This window comes from Aptenodytes patagonicus, chromosome 20, assembly GCF_965638725.1.
Source record: "Aptenodytes patagonicus chromosome 20, bAptPat1.pri.cur, whole genome shotgun sequence".
NCBI classification, from domain to species: Eukaryota; Metazoa; Chordata; class Aves; order Sphenisciformes; family Spheniscidae; genus Aptenodytes; species Aptenodytes patagonicus.
Window position 1 is genome coordinate 5,597,202 of NC_134968.1, and position 18,687 is coordinate 5,615,888.

Here is an 18,687-nt window from a genome sequence, read left to right on the forward strand (position 1 = left end):
GAGTCCCCCCGTATCTTCGGGCGTTGCTGCTCCTCGGTTCAGCGCTTGCCCCGTTGAGCAGAGAAGGGTTCGAGTCTCCGAGGCTGGGGAGGAGAAGGGACAAGGCATCGCTTGCACAAATAGCCCTTAGAAAGAAATTTCGACGTGCTCCCGAGCCCGCGGGGAGGGACGGTGCCATCCTCCCTCTCCAGGCACCCGCGGGAAACGCCGAGTTTAACAGAGGAGGGAGCAAACCGGGGGAAAACAGCCGAGCAGGGGACAGAGCCCAAAACACCCTCCAGGCAGGCAGGAGGGCTCCGCAGCCTGGTCACCGCATCCTGGCGCTCCACCACGCCGGCGCCGAGCCGTTCGGCGCAGCAAGCATCTGCCTCGGTTGGCCCCGTCGAGAAAAGTCACGGTCCAGCGACCCAGAGGTGGCCTTCAGCAGACGAATGCAACTCATGTCAGTTTGGAACAGGAAAGATTTAAAATATATATAATATATACTTTTATTATTCACCCGTTAACTCCATTATATGCCAATCATTAGCTAGTTTCAGCAGTTACATTCCCTTGATCACGTCTTTACGAGGATGCAATTAAATCAAAACAAAGGAGACCACTGACACCAGCGGGGGAGCGGTGGCCAGCGCTTCGGGATGCGGTCGGTGAATCCAGGCGGTGGGCGGCTGCGCAGCTGGTTCAGTTCCACCTCTCCCGGCACGGGTCCGGCTTTGGCAGAAAGGATGAGGGCAGCACCTCTGCCAGGCCCGGCTCCTCGGCAGCGCCGCGCTCTCCTGGCAAGGGCTTGCTTACTGCAACACGAGTCCAACCTGGGGGAGCCAACGGAGATGGCAGGTCAAGATGTGCCCGAGCACCAGTGTCCTCTGCCCCAGACCCGGCTCTGGGCAGATGCAGCTCGCAAGCCCTCACCGCGCTGGCTGGGAGGGCTCAGCGCTGTCCGTGCGGGTTCCCCCACCAACTTCGGAATATTTGAGAGCAGCAAGAGCCCTGCGCTCACGGCCGAACAGGCGCACGGACCCTGCCCAGCTCCGATCTGGGGAGGTGACCAATGCTTGGGGTGTGACAAGCCCGGGCAGTCTGCAAGACAGCCTTGATTTACAAGCCAAGGTTGTTTCTACGCTAATAACAACAGATTTCAGAGAAGCTGCTTCCCGAGAGCCTCATACCGGGACAGGCCCCTCTGCAGGCAGCCAGCACTGCTGGGTGCTCTCCAGCCGCTGTGTGACAGGACATGCTGGTGGCCGGTCCCGGGCTCCAACCCGCTGGAGCCATGGGCAGCCCCACCGCAGGATACAGCCGGAGAGCGGCTCCCAGCACCAGGATCTCCAACCCACCAGCTCTCCCAGCGAGAAAAGGGATTGCTTAAACCTCTCGGCAACCTCCTGGAGCTTTTTGAAAGGCTCAGTGGCAGAGCAAGGCTGCTTTAAGACGCATGAGCTTGTATCCACAGACCTCGCTTCACACGCTCTATGAAAGGAACCAAAGTCCCGTTACTGCCGTTAAGGCATTAATTAGCTGTTGCGACATAGCGCAGGCAGGCTGCAGCACTGCACAGCCAGGCGGCTTCTGGTTCTCCAGCACCATCCGATTCTCCCAGGCGGCTGTGGACCGGGCAGATGCTGAACCACATCTTCAGGGTGGAGACACGGTAGCAACCAGGTGCTCCCTAAAAGTGGCCCAGGGCAGGCAGACAGGGTGTCTACAGGCGCAGCTGCAAGCGCTCGGAGCCGCTGGGTGGGGAGCGAACTGCTGGCCATGGGGACAAGGTGACACCCCAGAGATCCTGTGGCTCAGCCCCTCTGCACATGCTACGAGCAACTGCGCTGGCAGAGCTCCCCCTTGTCACGAGGTCGTGCTCAACAACGACCCAACGGCTCTCAAGCTCATCTGTTCTCTCTAGAGGGGCTCTTGTTCGTCTCGCCCCACCACGACAGACTGACACACAGGCTACAGGGCTGCGCGGTGACGCCCGGGTCCTGTGCGGGCTCACAGGGCACAGCAACAACCTCCCAGGTGACTGTCGCAACCACCGGTGTCACATCTGTCAGCCTGCAGCCCTCTGCCCGTCTCCTTTCTGTACCTGGCCTCCTTCCACAGAGGGAAGAGGTCATCCCTGCGGATGTGCGTGAGGTTAAGGACTCTGAACCTGCACTAGTCCAAGAGTAAAATGAGCCTGGGGAGACAAGTGGCGAGCGCTTTTCCCCAGGGACACCCTCTGTGCAGGCACAGCGGCGAGAGCACAGAGGAGCCGTCACTGGATTCACCCGTTACTGCGGGTAACACTGCACCAGACAGCGGCTGGCCTGGGAATGCCGAGGTGTGCGTGACGGCAAACTCATCTCCCTGGGGGCTGCGGGGACGAGACCCCTTCCCGCGCACTGGTCGGGCTGGAGGACCCCACCACCCCAAGGCACTGACCTTCTCTGGTGCCATGCTGGGACACTTCCAATTGTACAGGTAATACTGCAGGTTCCCGTCCCCAATCCCAAACTTCAGCTTCTCCAGGAAGGTTTTGTTTTCCATGAGATCCAGTGCATTGAAGACGTCGAATCCTTTCTGCACGGGCAAGACACGAAGCCATCAGCTCCTTCTGCTCACGTGCTGGGGAGTTCCTCCTATCTGCGAGCTGCCTGCCCCCTCTCCTGCCCAGCTTTGCAGCCCCAGAAGAAGGGGCCGAGGCCACCAGGGAAGAACTTCGCATCGGCGTACCCACCCTCAATTCAAGTGCTACAGACATAGGGCAATATCGTTTGCCGTAAGAAATGAGTAGACACCCTGAGCTCAGCTCACTGCCAGCTGGAAGGTTCAGGCTACCCTGTGTCCCTCTCCTGGGCAGCAGATCCTTTAGAATCCTTGTACCCAGGGCTCTGGGTACAAGCCCTGCCCCATGGCCAGCGCTCCCCATAAACCCAAGGGCGGCCAGGCGAGCGGTGAGCTGCCCGGTGAGCTGCCCGGCGTGCCCAGTGGTGCTGCCCCGGCCCCGCCATCACTCACCGACTTAGCGAGTATGAGAGCATCACTCATGAGGTCGATGAGAGGTGTCTTGGTGTGAACGTTGTAGAAGGAGTAAGCAGCTTTCAGGCTCTTGTGAGTCGGGTGGTTCATGATGGTGGAGGGCAGCGTGTAGAAGCTCAGGAAGTCTGTCACCTCCCCTGGGGCGCTCTGGAAGCCAGAAGTGACACCACAACACATCAGAGCCAGGATAAAGCCCGTCCGGAGCCTTAGAGGGGCTTTGCCAGTCTGAGTGATGTGTGGGCTCCCTGCGAGGAGACTCGGGGCAGCCCAGGATGGAGAGGCACCATCCTCCAGCAGCTCAAACCTCCCAACCTGGAAGAGCATCTCACTGCCCGGGGCAGCAATCTCCCCGATCGCTCCCACAGCTCGCCACACACTCTTCCAGTGGAGGCAGAAGCCCAGGAAAACACCCCCCTGCCTTGCTCCTGCCCCCTCACCTCTACCACAAAGGTGTCGATGATGTTCTCCTGAGGTAAGAACCAGTGCTCCACCTCCTCTCGGCTCATGATGGGTGTCAGGTGGAATTGCTTCAGGTACTCCGTCAAGAGCTTGTGCACTGCGGAGATATCTCTATGCTCCATTGGCCGCAAGCCAGGAGTCTTGGGAGTCTACAGAAAGCAGGACAAATCGTTTGCGCTGCTTGCACAGTGGCTTTTATCACTCAAGGGCTCTCCGACAAGCGGCACGGAGGCGCTCTCTGCTTAGATCAGCCCATTTTCAGTCCCACAACCCAGCACTCTCCCCTCCAGCCCTGCTTGCCCGGCATAAGGACGGCTGCGATTGGTGTGACACCGATGGCAAAGACCACAGAGAAGCACGGTGGGTCCCAAAGCCCCACGTGTCAGGTCAAGTCCCACTGGAAGTGGCCTCCTACCCCCTAACGACACAAGATCTCTGCTTCCCTCCAGGTCTCTGCTCCCACTCGCAGCAGAGACAGGCTGAGAGACCTGCCCCAGGCACCGCAAGGAACCACCTGACGTTACTTCCAGTTGGACTCGATTTCTAATCTAGGGTTGGGATCACTCAGCAAAGCCCAGATCAAGCAGCACGGACTGCTTCTGGGTCTGGGTTTCTGCACAAGAATCAGTAGCTACAAAACAGCAGCTGGTGCCTTTGCTGCGGCGGGAGGCAGGAGACAGGAGCCATGTGCTGCCCAGCACTAAAACAGCTCTCTCCAACCGAAACGAGCAGCTCTGACCGACAGAAGGAAGCCAACAAGGTCGGGGAAGGTGGTGGCAATTTTAATGCTTTGTTTGTCTTTTCTCCCATATCCAGCTGGGGAACTTCCCCAGCAGGACAACTGCAGTGACAGAACCGATCAGTTTGACTGAAGAATGAGGGACTAACCCAATTCAAGGTCACTCCGAGGCTGTGTTTGGACAGATGAAGGCTGTCATATCTGCGTTCTCGTTTTACCAGGAGGACAGGATATGACTCACCATGAAACAAAAGCTCACAGGGTCCTCTAGCTGCAAGAATTTGCCCTTAAAATGCAGGTACCCAGGCAAAAAATAAATAAAGATTAAATAAAGTGCAGTGGCTTGACAGAGTCATTTACTACATGAAACAAACCCCGGTTCTCCAGGCAGAGGACTCGACCTCGGCCAAGACATTTGTGTCTCCAGTTCCCAGCCTCACCCCTTGCTCAGCGAGGAGCAATTCGTGAGCTCTGCCTCCGTGGCTCACAGCCCCGGCTGGCACCCACCTCGGGCAACCGGTAAAGCTTCATGGTACGTTGCATAGTCATGTTCCTGCTCAGGTGGGAAAACTTGACCTCGATGAGTTTCCGAGGATTCAGGGACCGGTGCCAGTACCTGCAGAAACACACTTGCAGTGGGAGACTTGTTCTTGGGCAGCGGGACGGCAGCACAGGCACGAGGTTCTCGTAGCTGCCATGAGAGGGCAAGCGAGAACATCATGCTGGCTCGCAAAGGGGCCAGCAGCTCCCGCAGAGAAAAACAAGGGCGGCCTGAAGTGCCTGTGCTGCAGAAAGTCTCCCGTCTTGTGATACATGAGCAGCTTAAGCAGAGCTACTGGACTTAATCATGGAAGGACGGTGTGGGGAGGAGAAACCTGGGCTGGAATTCATCTCTCCTGTCCTGGGGAATCCCACACACGCTACATGCCACAGAGGGGATCTTGGTAAGGGAAGGTCTGCAGACAGAAATCTCTTTGGAGAGCCACAGACACTCACCTGCAAGTCCCCACAGGCTTTGGCAGCACCACTCCCGCAGTGTAAACAGCCTGAAAGATCCCCTCCAGATGAACCCGCCGCGTGATCTCACGGATCAGAACTGGAGCCACCCGTTTCGAGCGCAACTTTTTGTGGACACACAGGAAGTTTATCTCTACCATCTTCTTCTCTCTTGGGAAAGAAACAATGCAGAGCATGAGACCCGACTGTCCTGACCTGGGAGGATCAGTCCAACGCCCTGGGCAATTTACGTCCAGCCCCTTCAAGAGAAAGAAGAGTCAAAGCCTCAGGGAAGGCCAAGGGGCAAGGGCTGGGTTTGGAGAACTCTCCCTTAAGCTGTTACCCAAGGTTTTCCCAGGGAAAATGGTCTCCATCCAGCCCTGGAGGATTTCTGTAAGCCAGAGCTCTAAGCTGACCTCACTCGTTGGGGAAAACAGCCTTCATGGCTGCTAACTACAAGATGCCCTTGCACAGAACTTCACTGCCCACCTTAAATATCCCCCACCCTCTCCTCCAAGCAGCAAAGCATCTCCATGGCTGAATGGCGTAGGTCTTGCGCGGTTGGTTGGGGAGGACAACGTAGCCAGACCTCCTCAGCGCTCCCAGGAAGCCCCACATGCCATCAAGGGGCAGGATGAGGAATGCAGCCGAGCAGCACTCACGTGTCATAGATGTGGATAGTGGCTGGAATTGCGCTGATAAATCCAACCAGCTTCTTGCTGGAGACAACTCGGACTCCACAGTGCCACTGGGGCAACCAGCCTGGAGGACGCAGCGCCCTGGAGAAGAGACACGCTTCAGAAGTCACGTCCCATCAAAGGTCCCCAGTGTACCTGCTCCTGCCTCCCCACCCTGTCCTGGGATGCCCTGTGTCCTGCTCCAGGCTGCCCAACGCAGCTGTGGGTTTGCAGGCAGGAGGATGAGAGGGTGACAGTGGTGTGACAAGGCAGGACTGCTGGGATCCAGGGCAACTCCTGCACTCTCTGGCCAAGGCCCGTTCTCACTAGCGACACAGGAGGAAATCCATGTTCCTCGATTCATGAACGCCCTGAGGAAACAGCAGCTCTGCTGCAACAGGTCTCCAAGTGTTATTGCTGGCAACATTACTAGGCAGCCACCTTCGTCCTGCAGCTCCAGGGCACTGAGAAGTTCCTCAGCTACCAGGATTTTTACAAACACTCGAGGGATCAAACCAAAAAGGAAAAAAATCCGATTTTAGGCTCCCATATCTCAAAGAAGCCAGAGGCAGGCAGGGCTGGGCGAGAGACCCCTCTCGCAGTGTGCCTGGGACACCGCACACGCACACAGTGTCAGATGGGGAAGGGAGATTTCAGAAAGAAGTGAGAGGGGATAAGGAAAGGCAGCTGCAGTGCTGTCACCGGGATCAGGCTTGCCAGCATCCAACACCCTCTGCTCCGTGGCTGTGGTGCCACTCACCACAGCAGGAACTCGGGAGAGTAATCGAACCGGAACATGTTGTCATCGTCCTCCACGTAGTTCTCGTTCAGAAGCGTGTACAGCTCTTTCAGCTAAGGCAGGACAGACCAAGCAGGATAAGAAAGTTATTCAGCCACCACACGCCCCGGCTGCCCTGACACGGGACCCTGAACACTTTTCATGTGGCCACGGCAATGGGCACCGCGTGCAGCCGTGTCCCTGCTACCAGCACGTCCCCCTGCTCCGGGCTCCTGAACTGGTGCCGCTGCAGAGCAAGGTAAGCAGCAGGACACACTGATAAGTCCTGCTACCCTCAGGTCATCTCCCAGGGAGGTGGGCCACAGTCTGGAGGGTCTTCCTAAGGGAAAACTCCTGGCTTCAGGCATCCTTACATCCCCATGAAGAAACAAAGCCAACTTGGCCAACATGGGATGGGTGAGAGGTAACTGCACAGTGGGAGAAGTCAGACCCATCTAACTCCAAGGAGATGGTGTGACCACTGAGCTGGAGAGTTGCCCAGCGTGGTGAAGGACGTGTTCCCATCCCCAAAACCATCTTCGGCAGTCCAAGCATGGAACTGTCTACCGCGCAACGTAGACGCCCTCCCAACACACACATGCCAAGCTGCCTGTACTCACCACACCTCTGTCCCCAAGGTCCAGGGCGTCCCAGGTGAAGCCCTGGGGCAAGGTGTATGGCTCCTGACGGATATTATCTTTGTCTGGCTCCACGGGACCGTGGGTGTTCACCACTTCTCCTGTAAGAGAGAGCAGGGAGCCATGCAGATGTTCTCTACTGTTTGAGACCAAGTCTCCACGACACCTCAATCTGGCAACCAAAGTGCCTCATGTCTCCCACCCCAGGTCCCTGGTGCAGGCAACCAGGGATCGCCATTTCACCCACCTGGTTTGGGATGTGCCACGTGTTCGTTGTGACACAGGGGCAGAGAATCAAAACTCCTTCCAGGGCAATGGTGGAGCCGACTGGACAGCAAAGAGGAGGTGACCAAACTGATCAGAGCTTCAGGGCCACAGCTACATCCTCCAGGTCCACATGCGATGCCTTATCCTTCCCCATCCCCACAATCCCAGCCTCGGCCAGCACTTTCCCATGAGCCGCTCCATCGGATGGTGGCTCTCTCCCTGCCAGCTCTGGCCCCTGCCATTTGGCAAGCGTCAGGGTTTCCTTCCCACTGCGCTTAAAGAAGAGCTGCAGCAAACAAGACAACTTTTGTTGAAAAAACACTGACTCCTAAAGCCCCCGATTCAGCCAAGAGATGTTGGTTCAAGCACCGGCTTTCTCGGGGATGTCAACACAGCGGCATCACTTGAGTGCTGCCAAGAGAAGCAAGTCGCGCTAATTAGGAATTCCCTTAAAAAGGGATTGAAAAGGTTTCCAGGCAATGGGGAGGTGAAGAAAGCCCAGAGCAAGAACTGCCCCCATCACACCCACCCAGGGCAGCTTCCAGAAAGGCTCACCCCTGGCCGTCCTCTCCGTTTTGAGCAGGTGCTGAACCGCTCTGAAATCCGGCCCCAAAAATCCCACAGCACTTTTGTTACCCGACCCTAAATAGCCTCGTGTATGTAACGCCGTGTGCCAGAGAGTCCTCTTGAGCAAGGACCATGAGAGATGGCAGGACCCAGCGAGGGGCTGGCAGCCAGAGCACAGCCAGCAATTTGGTGTGCAGAGGAGCGGGTTGTTTTGTGCCTCTTCTTCCCCAGAAGGTACCTTCCACCCTCCAGGGTTTACCCAAGCAGAAATGATGTTTGCCACGGCCAGGATCCTCTGGGGAAAAGGGCAAACAAAAGATCAGGCTTTGCTGTCTCATGTAGACCCATGCCCGGGGTATCTCACTGTGATTTTCCCAGCACAAAGCTGAGACCATCGCTTCCAGCAAACAGTCTTTGAGATCAAAGAAAGCCTCAGACTGGTGCTGACAATGCTAAAAGGGAATCAAACACAGTGTTTGCAGCAAGAGGGGTCGGACACAACCTCATGAAGGAAATTACCGAAGAGCAGCCAATTTGAAGCCATGACAAGCTTCGGGTACATCTAGAAACTATAGGCTTGGACTCATTCTCTCGTTCTCCTGAGCTCTGCATGGATTTTGCTGGGGGATGCAGAAGCAGACAGACTAAGCGAAGCAATCCCGGGCACCCCGGGAGCGCTGCAGGTTTGCTCCAATTAGCTCAGGAACAAGCACCTTCCAGCCATGCAGCTCTGCGGCAGCGCACCCCTCTTCCTTTCAGATCTGCTCAGCTGCCAAGTGCTCCTGCCATGCTGAGAAACGCCTCGTTACCGACAGCAGATCACTTTTGATGCAGGCTGACAGCGTCAAAAGCAAACTGGAGAAAGGGCTGGAGAAAGGACTAGAGCCAGGAAGCACAGCTGGGCTGTTGGCAGGGGGAAGAGGGGATGAAGAGGTAGGATTCCCCACCTTTAGACGGGCATGGCACCTCGGGGGTGCAGATGCTCGCGAGGTTTGTGCCTCCCCTCTCCCAGCTCTCCTGGCTCAGCCCCAGCGCCTGCCCATGCCAGAGGCTGATGTGAGCCCAGCAAACCAACGATGTGGCAGCTCAGCACATCGACCTGCTTCCCTGAGCGGCTCCCGTCACTGGCTGGCCCCGTCTCACCCCGAGTTACCCTCCCCACCAAGGACCCCTTGCTGGGAAGCTTCAACCCCCAGAAAGGGGAGAGCTGGTTAGCTCCAAGTGCCCTAGGACTTGGCAAGAGGAAGGCTGGCAACACCCCGTATGAAACTGGGGCACCGAGGGCTGGGGAGACCCAAATCAAGGGCTAAAGACTGAGATTAAGGGATGCCCAAATGCAGAAGGCATCAAATCGGATGTCTGAAATGGCTCCCTGTCCCTCTCAACCCCCCCAGCAGCCTGCACAGCTCTCCAGCGGCAGGACTGGCCGCTCAGTCCATGATGCCGAACAGTGAAGGGTCATTGATGCCTTTGAAGCCCAGATAGGACAGCAGTGAGAGGCCATCCAGGGACCTGCTTGCTGGCCAGAGACCAGCTTCTTTGGGCTTCTTTGAGCAGCCTGGGGACCACAAGGCTTCTCCCAAGGAGCACGAAACAGTGAGGGGCTGTACGTACCTAGCTTGGGCACCGGCTGCGTGTCCCAGAACTGGTAGCTCCTCTTGCTGGCTTCCTCCATGGTTTTGGCAGGGCCCTGACCTACAGAGAAGAGCTCGATGGCTTTTTGAATCTCCTGGATCCTCTCAGCAGGTAAAGAGTTCACCTGAGGGCAGAAAAGGAGGGTGAAAGACAACATGAGTAAGCTGAGCCACCAGGTCTGTATTTCAGCTCCTCATTAGGGGAACCTGGAGCTGACCCTGCCAGGAAGGGGAGAGCAGGGACAAGACTCGCTTCCCAGCCTAGATCCTCTGGTAACCCTCTACAGGATGGATGAACCCTTTTAGCAGGCACCTGCCACACATCTAGACCTGGTTTCTAGGCACTCCTGGGTCGAAGGGGATAGATGAAGTGCCTTAAAATGCTTTAAGCTTCAGCTAAGGAGGGTGCTGTGAGCCCCAAGAGCAAACCTCCCTGCCTCACCTTGGCTAACACCCATGCGGAGACACCCTGGGTCAACCCACACCCAGTGTTTGGGCTTTCTGCGGTGGTTTTTCTCTCTCACAGCTTCAGCCTCCTCCATCTAAGCTGCCAGGACAAGGCAGAGAAGCTGAGTCAAGATGAAGGACGCTTTCCTCTTCCTCCTCTTCCCCAGGCAGACCTTGGCAGCGTGGGCAGCTCTGCACTGAATTCACAGCCCCAGCTCCTCCCTGATTCCTGCTGAAGTTAGTTTGAAACACTGAAAGCCCCAATTTAATGCTCTGCAGAGTCAGAAGGACAAAATATTAGAAATATTTGGATGGGAACTGGGCATCGGACAGAAAACAGCCTCTGTTGATGTGCAGATCTGTGTGTGTGTCCCCTGCCACAGGACCAGAGGGGACAAAAGGGGTGACTGCCAGCGCTGGGAGGGACAAACCTTGCATGCCCCATGCTCCTTCACGAAGCACCAGCTGCTAGTCAGGATCGGGCAAAGCCAAGAGGGGTAAGACAGACCCTGCTCTGACCCGGCTGCTGTTCTTACGTTAATCAAGCAAAAATCAACAACATCAGATGTCGCCCAAGAAGTAGGGGAACGCGTTCGTTGTGCTGGCTGCAGGCAGGAGGAAGCTGACAGGTGGCAGCGTGGTGGTTCCCTGCCTGCGAGGAGGCAGCTGGTGTCTGGGAAGAATAACTTGGAGGTGCCAGTCTGACCCTTTCACCGCAGCGCTGGAACCGGCTGGGATATCCAGCCAAGGACCGCGTTTACTCTGGAGTGCTCTGCAAACACCTTCCGCAGCAACAGGAATTCCCACACACGGAGCCAGGCTGGGAAATTACTCTAAACCTTAAGTTTTTTGAGCAGCCAAGTGCCTAAAACCAGGACCGGGAGACTCTTCCCTTGCCCTAAGCTACATCGGAGAGGTTCAGGACGGGGCTGGCTGTTGTGCGGGGCCACGACTCCGGGAAGGGGTCGGTCACCTTCACTGGCTGGTCCTGAGCCTGGTCGGGCTGATCTCCTCCTTTCTCTTTCTTCCGTTTGGGTTTCTTTTTCTTCTTTTTGGCTCCGCTGTCATTTGCTGGACTCAAGCCGCTAGGGAACAAAAGAAACACCATTGGAGCCTTGGGGTTTTCTTTTGGAGAACATTTATAGGGTTTCTGAAGCTCTCTAAAGAAAATACAAGCTCCCTGCTCTGAGTCCAAGTCTCCAGGAGGGGGAATACCCAGTGCACGGAGGGTGCAGCCATGCGCCCTCTCCCCAGCGTCCCTCCCAGCAGCAAACTCCGTGTGAGCTCCCAAAAGGGGACCAGCGCCAACATCTCTCATCTTGCAGGTTTGCTCAGCGGCGGGGAGCGGGCCCCGTACCGCAGGTGACCACGTCTTTGCCATCACATCACCCCGCTCGGCCGCACATGCCCAAATCCACCCCGTGGACTGGTGGGGATGCCCAGCTTAGGCTTTTCCCTCCTCTCTGAGCCCAAGGATGGACATGGGAGCAGCAAACGCTGGTCCAGCCCTAGGGATAAGGCACAGCAGCAGGTCTAGGCACCACGAAGGGGCTGGTGGCCAAGGACACTGCACCAAATGTCACTCCACCTGCAGAGGTGATGATCTAGGGAGACGGGTGGCTGTTATATTGGGAAATTATTATACTGTTATGCTAGAGCTGGAAAATCGAGACCAAGCAGCAAATCTCTTTGGGAGCGCAGAGTGGGAAGTGCTTGCGCCAGGGCATCACTCCTCCTTCCAGGGATGCAGGGCAGCCCCAGACATCCAGATGATGATCACCCCAAAGCAGCCGCAGGCATGGAACACCGCACCGGGCCCGGCCTTGCTGATGGGCAAGTCTGGCAGCGACCTGATGCCAAAACATGGGAGAGGTGCCTGCTCCCAGCATGGAGTATGTGATCTCACCCCTGCGTGAGGTATCCCAACGTGGGACAGGCAATGTTACTGCTGCAGAGCTGGGGCACCCGAAGCCGGGTGCCTCCCTGCCATCGGTCCCCAAAACAAGGTTACAGTCTCCGATAGGGTCACGGGTCAGGTGGAAATTCAACCCCAGAGATGGCTGGAGTGGGACCGAGCGGAGGGATGAGGGGGACACCAGGCCAGGGGTGCTTTGCCAGCTACCGACACGCACAAGGGGTCTTCTGCAAAGCAAGCTGGGGGGACCGTGTGCACGCCAGCAGCATCGCTCAGCTCTGTCCTGTCCCTGTCAGTGCTGCCAAGTAAAACCGCAGCATCCTTCCTCTTCTGTTTTCACTGAGGACAATAACCCACGTCTGGCTTGATGAGGAGAGGCCAGAGTGAGGAAAGCCATGGAGAATCGCAGGTGGGAGCTGCTCTTTGCATCAAGCAGCACATCCACAGCACCTACAGCCGCAAAGCCCACCACCTGCAGGCACCATCACCCGCACCAGAGCGGGTCTGGCTGGAAACCGGTACGAGCTCTGTGGGACTGGGTCTGCCCCACCTGCCCCAGGGACCCTCTGCCAGCCCAGATGCTGTGGGACATGTCCCTGCCCTCCTGTGCCCGGGGACCTCATCCTCTTCTTTCTCCAAATCTCAGCTTGGGGATCCAAGCCAGTATATTTTTTACTCTATGATATAGAGGCGTCTCCTTCCTCGCGCTCCCAAAACGACTGCCGCTTCCACGGCAGGGACAACTGCACAGCTCTGATCTGCCCAGAGGCAGACAGTGAACCGAAGGCACCGAGCAGCCTGGAAACCCCCCCAAGTACCGCTTGCTCCCAGGCCAGGTTAATGTCTTTACCAAACACAAGATAGCGGTGAAGAGGGTGGAGCAGGGAAAGGAAAGAAGAAACACGCTGGAAAATATGTTGGAGCAGCATCCAACTATTTATTTCAGCAAGGCCAGGAAAAGGAGAGAGCCGGGAAGGGAATAAGGTTTAAAAAACCCCCTGGGCTGAGCAGCAAGTGAGTTTTGAAACCAGGGGAAAAGTGGATAGAGAAATGTTTTTTTGAGGGATGAAGCTGGGAGGGCTGGGTGTGGAGATGCCTGCGGACGGTGAGGCTGCTGACGCTCGCAAGCACAGAAACCCGACGTGACGGGCAGCCGTCGCCCTGCGGAGCAGAGACATCTCGTTTGCAGGACACGGAGCAGCTGAGCTGGGGAAGGCTTTCCTCTGGACAAAACCTGAACAGCAGCGGAGACTCTGCAGATGGCATTTGCTGGGGAAAAAGATTCCCGTCTATTAGCAGAGACCCATGTGAAACACCGGGAGACAGCAAGCGTTTGCTCACCGGCATGGGGAACACGCAGTTGCGCAGGGCGAGCTGCTCCACAAAAGGGGGCTCGATGAGAAGCCCCCCCCTCTTCTCCAGAAGTGGAGCAGAAAGAGGAGCAGCCGCGAAGCCGCAGTTCCGTGGGGATCAGCACCCTGCAGCGCTGCTGAACCGTCCCTGGGGGGACACATCTCACCCTTCCTCCCACCACCGGGAAAGGGCTTTACCTCCACCCAGTGAGACACGAGATCTGACATGACAGCAAAAGTAATTATGGGAAAGCGGTGCTGACACCGCTATTGATTTTGGTGACAAATGCGTGATGGTTTTTTTTTTTTAACTCCTTGCGGAGGAGCACAGGCAAGACCTGGCAGATCCCCAGCCAGCCAGCCAGCCGCATCCAGGCCCTGGGACGAGCCAAAGCATCCACCCTGGCGCTGCAATAAACACATTCAACTGACTTCTTACCAATTTTAACACCACAAACTGATGGCACAAGGGGAGGTTGAGACGGTGTCCGAGGGCAAACGCTGGAAGCCACCCCTTCCAAAGGAGACGGACACGTTTTCCCAGGTCACCTCCATGTCGGGATGCTGCAGGTGTCAGATGCGACAAACAAAATCCTCCCAGTCCCTGCGTATTCAGTCGGTGTCGCTTTGCTTCATAAATCAGAGCTGCCAACTCCCAGCTTGCTGCTAATGAGTTCAGCCCAACCAGTATTGCTTCACCCCCACGCCGGACTCGCAGGTAAAAGCGCTGAGAAAAATCCTCCCTGATTTATGAGCAAAGCCATCGTGACCTGGAAGAGATCAGGGTGGCATAAGGTGGGATGAGGTTTTGCATTTCCAGGAGCCGTGGCGCGGGGAGGGGCCTTGCTCCAGCTGGGAGATGAAAACCAACCTGGCAGAGGAGTCGCCAGCATGTAGGAAAATGCTTGAAAACCCGAAGGTCCAACTCACTACACCTAGGGAAGCAACAATTATAGGCATTTTCTATTTTAAAGTCCATTTAGTAAAGCAAATTTCTTCTTCTTTATGCTCCAGTGCAGCTGCAGCCCCTCGGATGCTCCCCAAATTAACGACAACACCTCACCGGTGCCCTGGGACAAGCCACCACCGTCCAAAAGCCCAGCTACCGCAGCCGATGCAACCCATGAAGCTGTGAGGGCTGAAGCTGGTCTCACCCCCCCAGGAAGGGTTAACTGCCAGGCCAGCTCCTGTCCGACAGCCCAGACAGCCCACAGCCTTCCCGGCTGCACTTACTGCTTTTTTCCTCCCGTATCTCCTTTCCAGCCCGAGCTGCTTTGAGAGATAAAGCGGGTGGAGAAGGGTGCATTGGCTGCGCTATGCAAAACGTCTTCCGATTACCCGCGGGATCGCAACAGTCCGTTTTCTGACACAGGAAAACACTCTTCCCTTCTCCCGGGAAAGGCATCGCTGCCATCATGGCCATTACCTTTCGCTGCAACCCCCCTTCCCGCTACCGGACGGCTCCTCGAGTTCAAGGGAAAGGAGCCGGCGCTAACCACTACACAGAAAATACCACCCATAACTGAGCGATCTCGAAAATAGACTTTTGGAAGTACCTAAATAAACTGGACGGGCTTGTTCAAGGTGAGACCCACTCAGACTGACTGTCCTCCACCAGCTCAGCCCCTCTGGAGGCTGGGAAACACCAGACGCATCCAGTAACAAACTGGTGCTCGGCACCCACTTATCTATCACCTGGATCCATGCACACTCCCGCTGTATTCCCAGATCCGAGAGCTTTATTTTTGCAAGGCGGGGGAGGAAAGCACAAGGGAGGACAACTCCAGCCGCGGCCGGCTCCCTGCCACAGCTCCCTTGGCTGCCAAAGCCCGGCGGGAAGCTCTGGGTCAGCATGGGGGGATTTCAACAGCAGGGGCTGGGAGTTATTTCCCATAGCATATGCACTGCGGCGATCAAAAAGTGTCTTTCATTACACAAATCGAAATGCCAGGCTCAGGCTCTCAGACCGTCTCACACCTACGATAGAAAACAGTACCAAACACTGCTGGTTCTTCCTCAAAACCCAAACTGGAAATGCAGATTCAGACAAGGGCTTGTGCGGTTTGCAATTCCTCCACTGCATGGCCTTGCTTCCTAGTCTGAAAGGTGTCAGATGAGAAATAGTAGATCCCTGCTCTGTATTTAGGTGCTGGAAAATCCTTCTGCCAAACCTGGGGCTAATCGGGCACGGTACTTAGGCTGTAATCTGATTAGGGGCTGGAGCGAGGAGGGAGGCTCTGCAGATGGCAGAGCACGTGTCCCGAAGCGGAGCGTGCCATTATTGCACTCCATATAACACCTAAAACCAAATTCTTAGAGCATGTTAGAGCATGGCGGTTATCCCAGGAACATCCTCTCACGGTGTAAGTGCAGGCAGGGATTGCCAAACTAGGCAGCTACCCGCTGTCCCACCAAGAAAAGCCCCTGTGCTTTCCCCACAGCCCATCCAGCAACAACCCAGTTCGTGCCGCAGGACCATCCCCGAACTTTTCCCACCCAAAACCACCTCCCTGGCTGGTTTTGCCAATGACAGACACATTTCACGGGGCTGGGACAGTCGAATCCTTGGTCTCACCGCTGCCACTCACTGCCTGTGACCCAACAAATCCCACTGGGCTCGCAGCAGCTCCGGGGAGCAGAGCCCGTGCCGGTGTCCCTGTCTTTCCAGTGCCTTTCATCTACAATGGGAATAAACCCTCCGCAGACGCTGGAGACACGACAGACCCCTCTCCACACAAAGGAAATAGCGACAAATACGAAACTGGGATTTTTTTTCTTTGGGAAATCAACTTGGACGGCAGCAGCGGAGAGCGGTGCAGCCACTTCCCAGCGCTGACACAGGACTGAGGCGGAGGAAACTCAATTCCTCTTTCCTGTCCTTAAAAGGAAAGGAAGTATTGCTCTTGCTAAGTAATATTTTTATGTTTTAAATCTCAGAGCCAAGATCCAGTGACTCTTAACACGAACTGGGCAGAGGCAGGACTCCGAGCATTGCTCTGCAAACCCCAGCAGCAAAAAGCACTTTCCCTGCCCCGTTTTTGGGGACAGCGTTCAGCTGGGGTGACCAGAAACGCTCCCACACCCCAGCATAACGTGACGGTACGAAATCAACAGAACCGGTGTGCACCAAGAAAGAAAACCACCACCTTTCCTACCGCTTGGTCTTTTCTCTCCTAGGTGGATCCCCCATTAGGTTTTGGGGGGGACAGGAGATTTGCCAGAGAACTCCAAAAGCTTGCGCTCGTTGTCGCTGTGCCCATCAGCCATGCTTTTAACGTTATTTCCCGAGCAATCCGAACTCTCTAAGCATATTTGTTACAGGACATTTCCCAGTTAGCCTGTTGCACTTCAGCGCTCGCCCTAGTCGGGGCAGGTAACTGCATTTTAACTCCTCGGGGCTGCAGGAGATGCGATGCTCACACTAGGATACAAAGAGCGCTCCAGAACACATCTTTTCCTGGCAAAGGGCAGGCTGAACCGCTGGGCTGGGAAATAACGGTGATTAAGCACCGCGTCTCCTCTCTGCTTGGCTCTGGTTTCAGCAAACCTAATCGTGTCAGGGGGAAAGAAAAGAAAAATCTCCCCAAGCACGGCTAAACCTATTAAACTGAGACACGGTGCCACACCCGGGAGGCAAATAAAATATAAACGGGCATCTGCGCTGTCATGAAAAAAAGCCTCTGTGATACTTCTTGAGTGACCTTTTATTCACTTCGGTTATCAGACAGGCGGGATTGCCTACGGAAAGCTGCCGATGGAGGGAGAAGAGCTCTTCAAGCCGACAGTCTCCGTGTCGCAGGGCTGGGAAAGCAGCTGCTGGGGCACCGGGCGAGCGGGGAGAGGAGCTTGGTGAGGCTCAGGTGTGCGAACCACAAGGTGCAAAACCTATGGAAAGCTCTAGAAACACGTGATGTGGCATAAGCCACACGTTGACGTGCCCTGCCGCATGCAAAGCCAGCGGGAACGAGGATGAAGCCTCTCCTGCAAACCACAGGCATGGCAAGGCAGCTCTGCTCCTCGTTAATTAAGGCAGTGAGTAACACGGTTACTACATTAGGGATTTTAGATCTTTTCCTACCTAGATAAGGACCTGCCTCGCCGCATGCGCTCACTCCCTGCCCAATTGTTGCTATTTCACCGTTTCGTACCTCTGGAGGCCACACTCCTCAAACCACAAGATGATGTCGGCTGAGCTTTGCAAAACCCCAGGCTGTGTTTTGGATAACAACGGGATGGGTATACAGCAGTCTGGGCTTCTTCCAGGGTGCAGGGATGGCCGCGGGAGGCCAGAGGCTCCAGGGAGCAGGATAACGCACCCAACCATGCCACCACCCTGGGTGCCACTGCGGTGCCAGAAATGCTGGGAGGGGGACGGGGCTTGTGCTGGAAGGCATGGGAAATGTGGGGAGACACACCCTAACGCAAGGACAAGAAGAGCTGCGAATTGGGCTCATTTCTGCCAAAAACAGGCACTCGCGGCCCCTTTCTGGCTGCCCCGCAGACAGCGCGCAAGCCGTCACTCATCCACGCCACGGACGGGCCCGACCGTGCTTAGCTTCAGGACACGCTCCCACAACAGGAGTGAATGGGAGCCAGCGAGCCCGTCCCCCCCGCCAGACTGACGGGCAGCTCGACCAATCGTAGCGCGGGATGCTGCCCGGCGGCCAATCAGCGCGCGCTCGGGGCGGGGCGCTGCTCACTTCCCGGCCGCTGCCCTCCTCAATGGGCCCGGCCGCCGCCGCGGCGGGCGGCCCCGGCCGCCGCTCACCCCCGGTTGGAGCCGTGCTCCGCCTCGTTCTCGCAGTCGCTGCAGTGCTCGTGGTCGTTCTCCTCCGCCGGCGGCCGCGGAGGCCTCGCCGGTGGCCGCCTCACTGCTGTCTCACCGTCGTCCGCCATCTTGAAACGGGGCCTCGGCGCCTGCCGCACCCCCGCAATAAAGCGCACCGCGATTGGCCGGCGGGGCGCGGGGCATGCCGGGACTGGTAGTCTGCGCGGGCATGCGGGGGCCGGGCTGCGCCGGGGCCGGGACTGCAGTTCCCGTCGGCCTTTGGGGGCGTCCAGGGGCGGGAGGGCTCCCTCACACCGGGGCAGCCGTGCGGGGCCACCCGCCGTGGCGGAGAGCCGCGGCCCGTCCTCTCCGTCGCCCGTCCCCCTCCGAGGCCGCCCACCCCCACCCGCTTCCTGCTCGAGGGGGCGGGCC

The 18,687-nt window shown here is 56.8% G+C and overlaps 1 protein-coding gene across 1 annotated transcript; it reads right to left on the reverse strand.

The window, feature by feature from the left end:
- Positions 1 to 472: 472 nt before the first annotated feature.
- On the reverse strand, positions 473 to 18,494 carry NMT1 (N-myristoyltransferase 1). Its single transcript, XM_076356642.1, has 12 exons — positions 18,256 to 18,494; positions 11,194 to 11,305; positions 9,754 to 9,898; positions 7,288 to 7,406; positions 6,650 to 6,741; positions 5,875 to 5,991; positions 5,213 to 5,383; positions 4,724 to 4,832; positions 3,456 to 3,626; positions 2,998 to 3,165; positions 2,422 to 2,559; positions 473 to 812 (listed from the first exon to the last, which is right to left on the reverse strand). Exons 1-12 carry the CDS (start codon positions 18,381 to 18,383, stop codon positions 792 to 794), a joined length of 1,491 nt encoding a protein of 496 aa, XP_076212757.1. The 5' UTR covers positions 18,384 to 18,494; the 3' UTR covers positions 473 to 791.
- Between the last annotated feature and the right edge of the window lie 193 nt (positions 18,495 to 18,687).

Bases quoted from the DNA above. Each gene is read 5' to 3' on its own strand.
- NMT1 (XM_076356642.1), bottom strand. From the start codon at position 18,383: ATGGCGGACGACGGTGAGACAGCAGTGAGGCGGCCACCGGCGAGGCCT. The intron at 9,899-11,193 runs GTGACCGACCCC...TTCTGCCCTCAG, and splicing joins CTCAGGACCAGCCAGTGAAG to GTGAACTCTTTACCTGCTGA. The intron at 2,560-2,997 runs GTGAGTGATGGC...TTGCCCGTGCAG, and splicing joins CTCTCATACTCGCTAAGTCG to AAAGGATTCGACGTCTTCAA.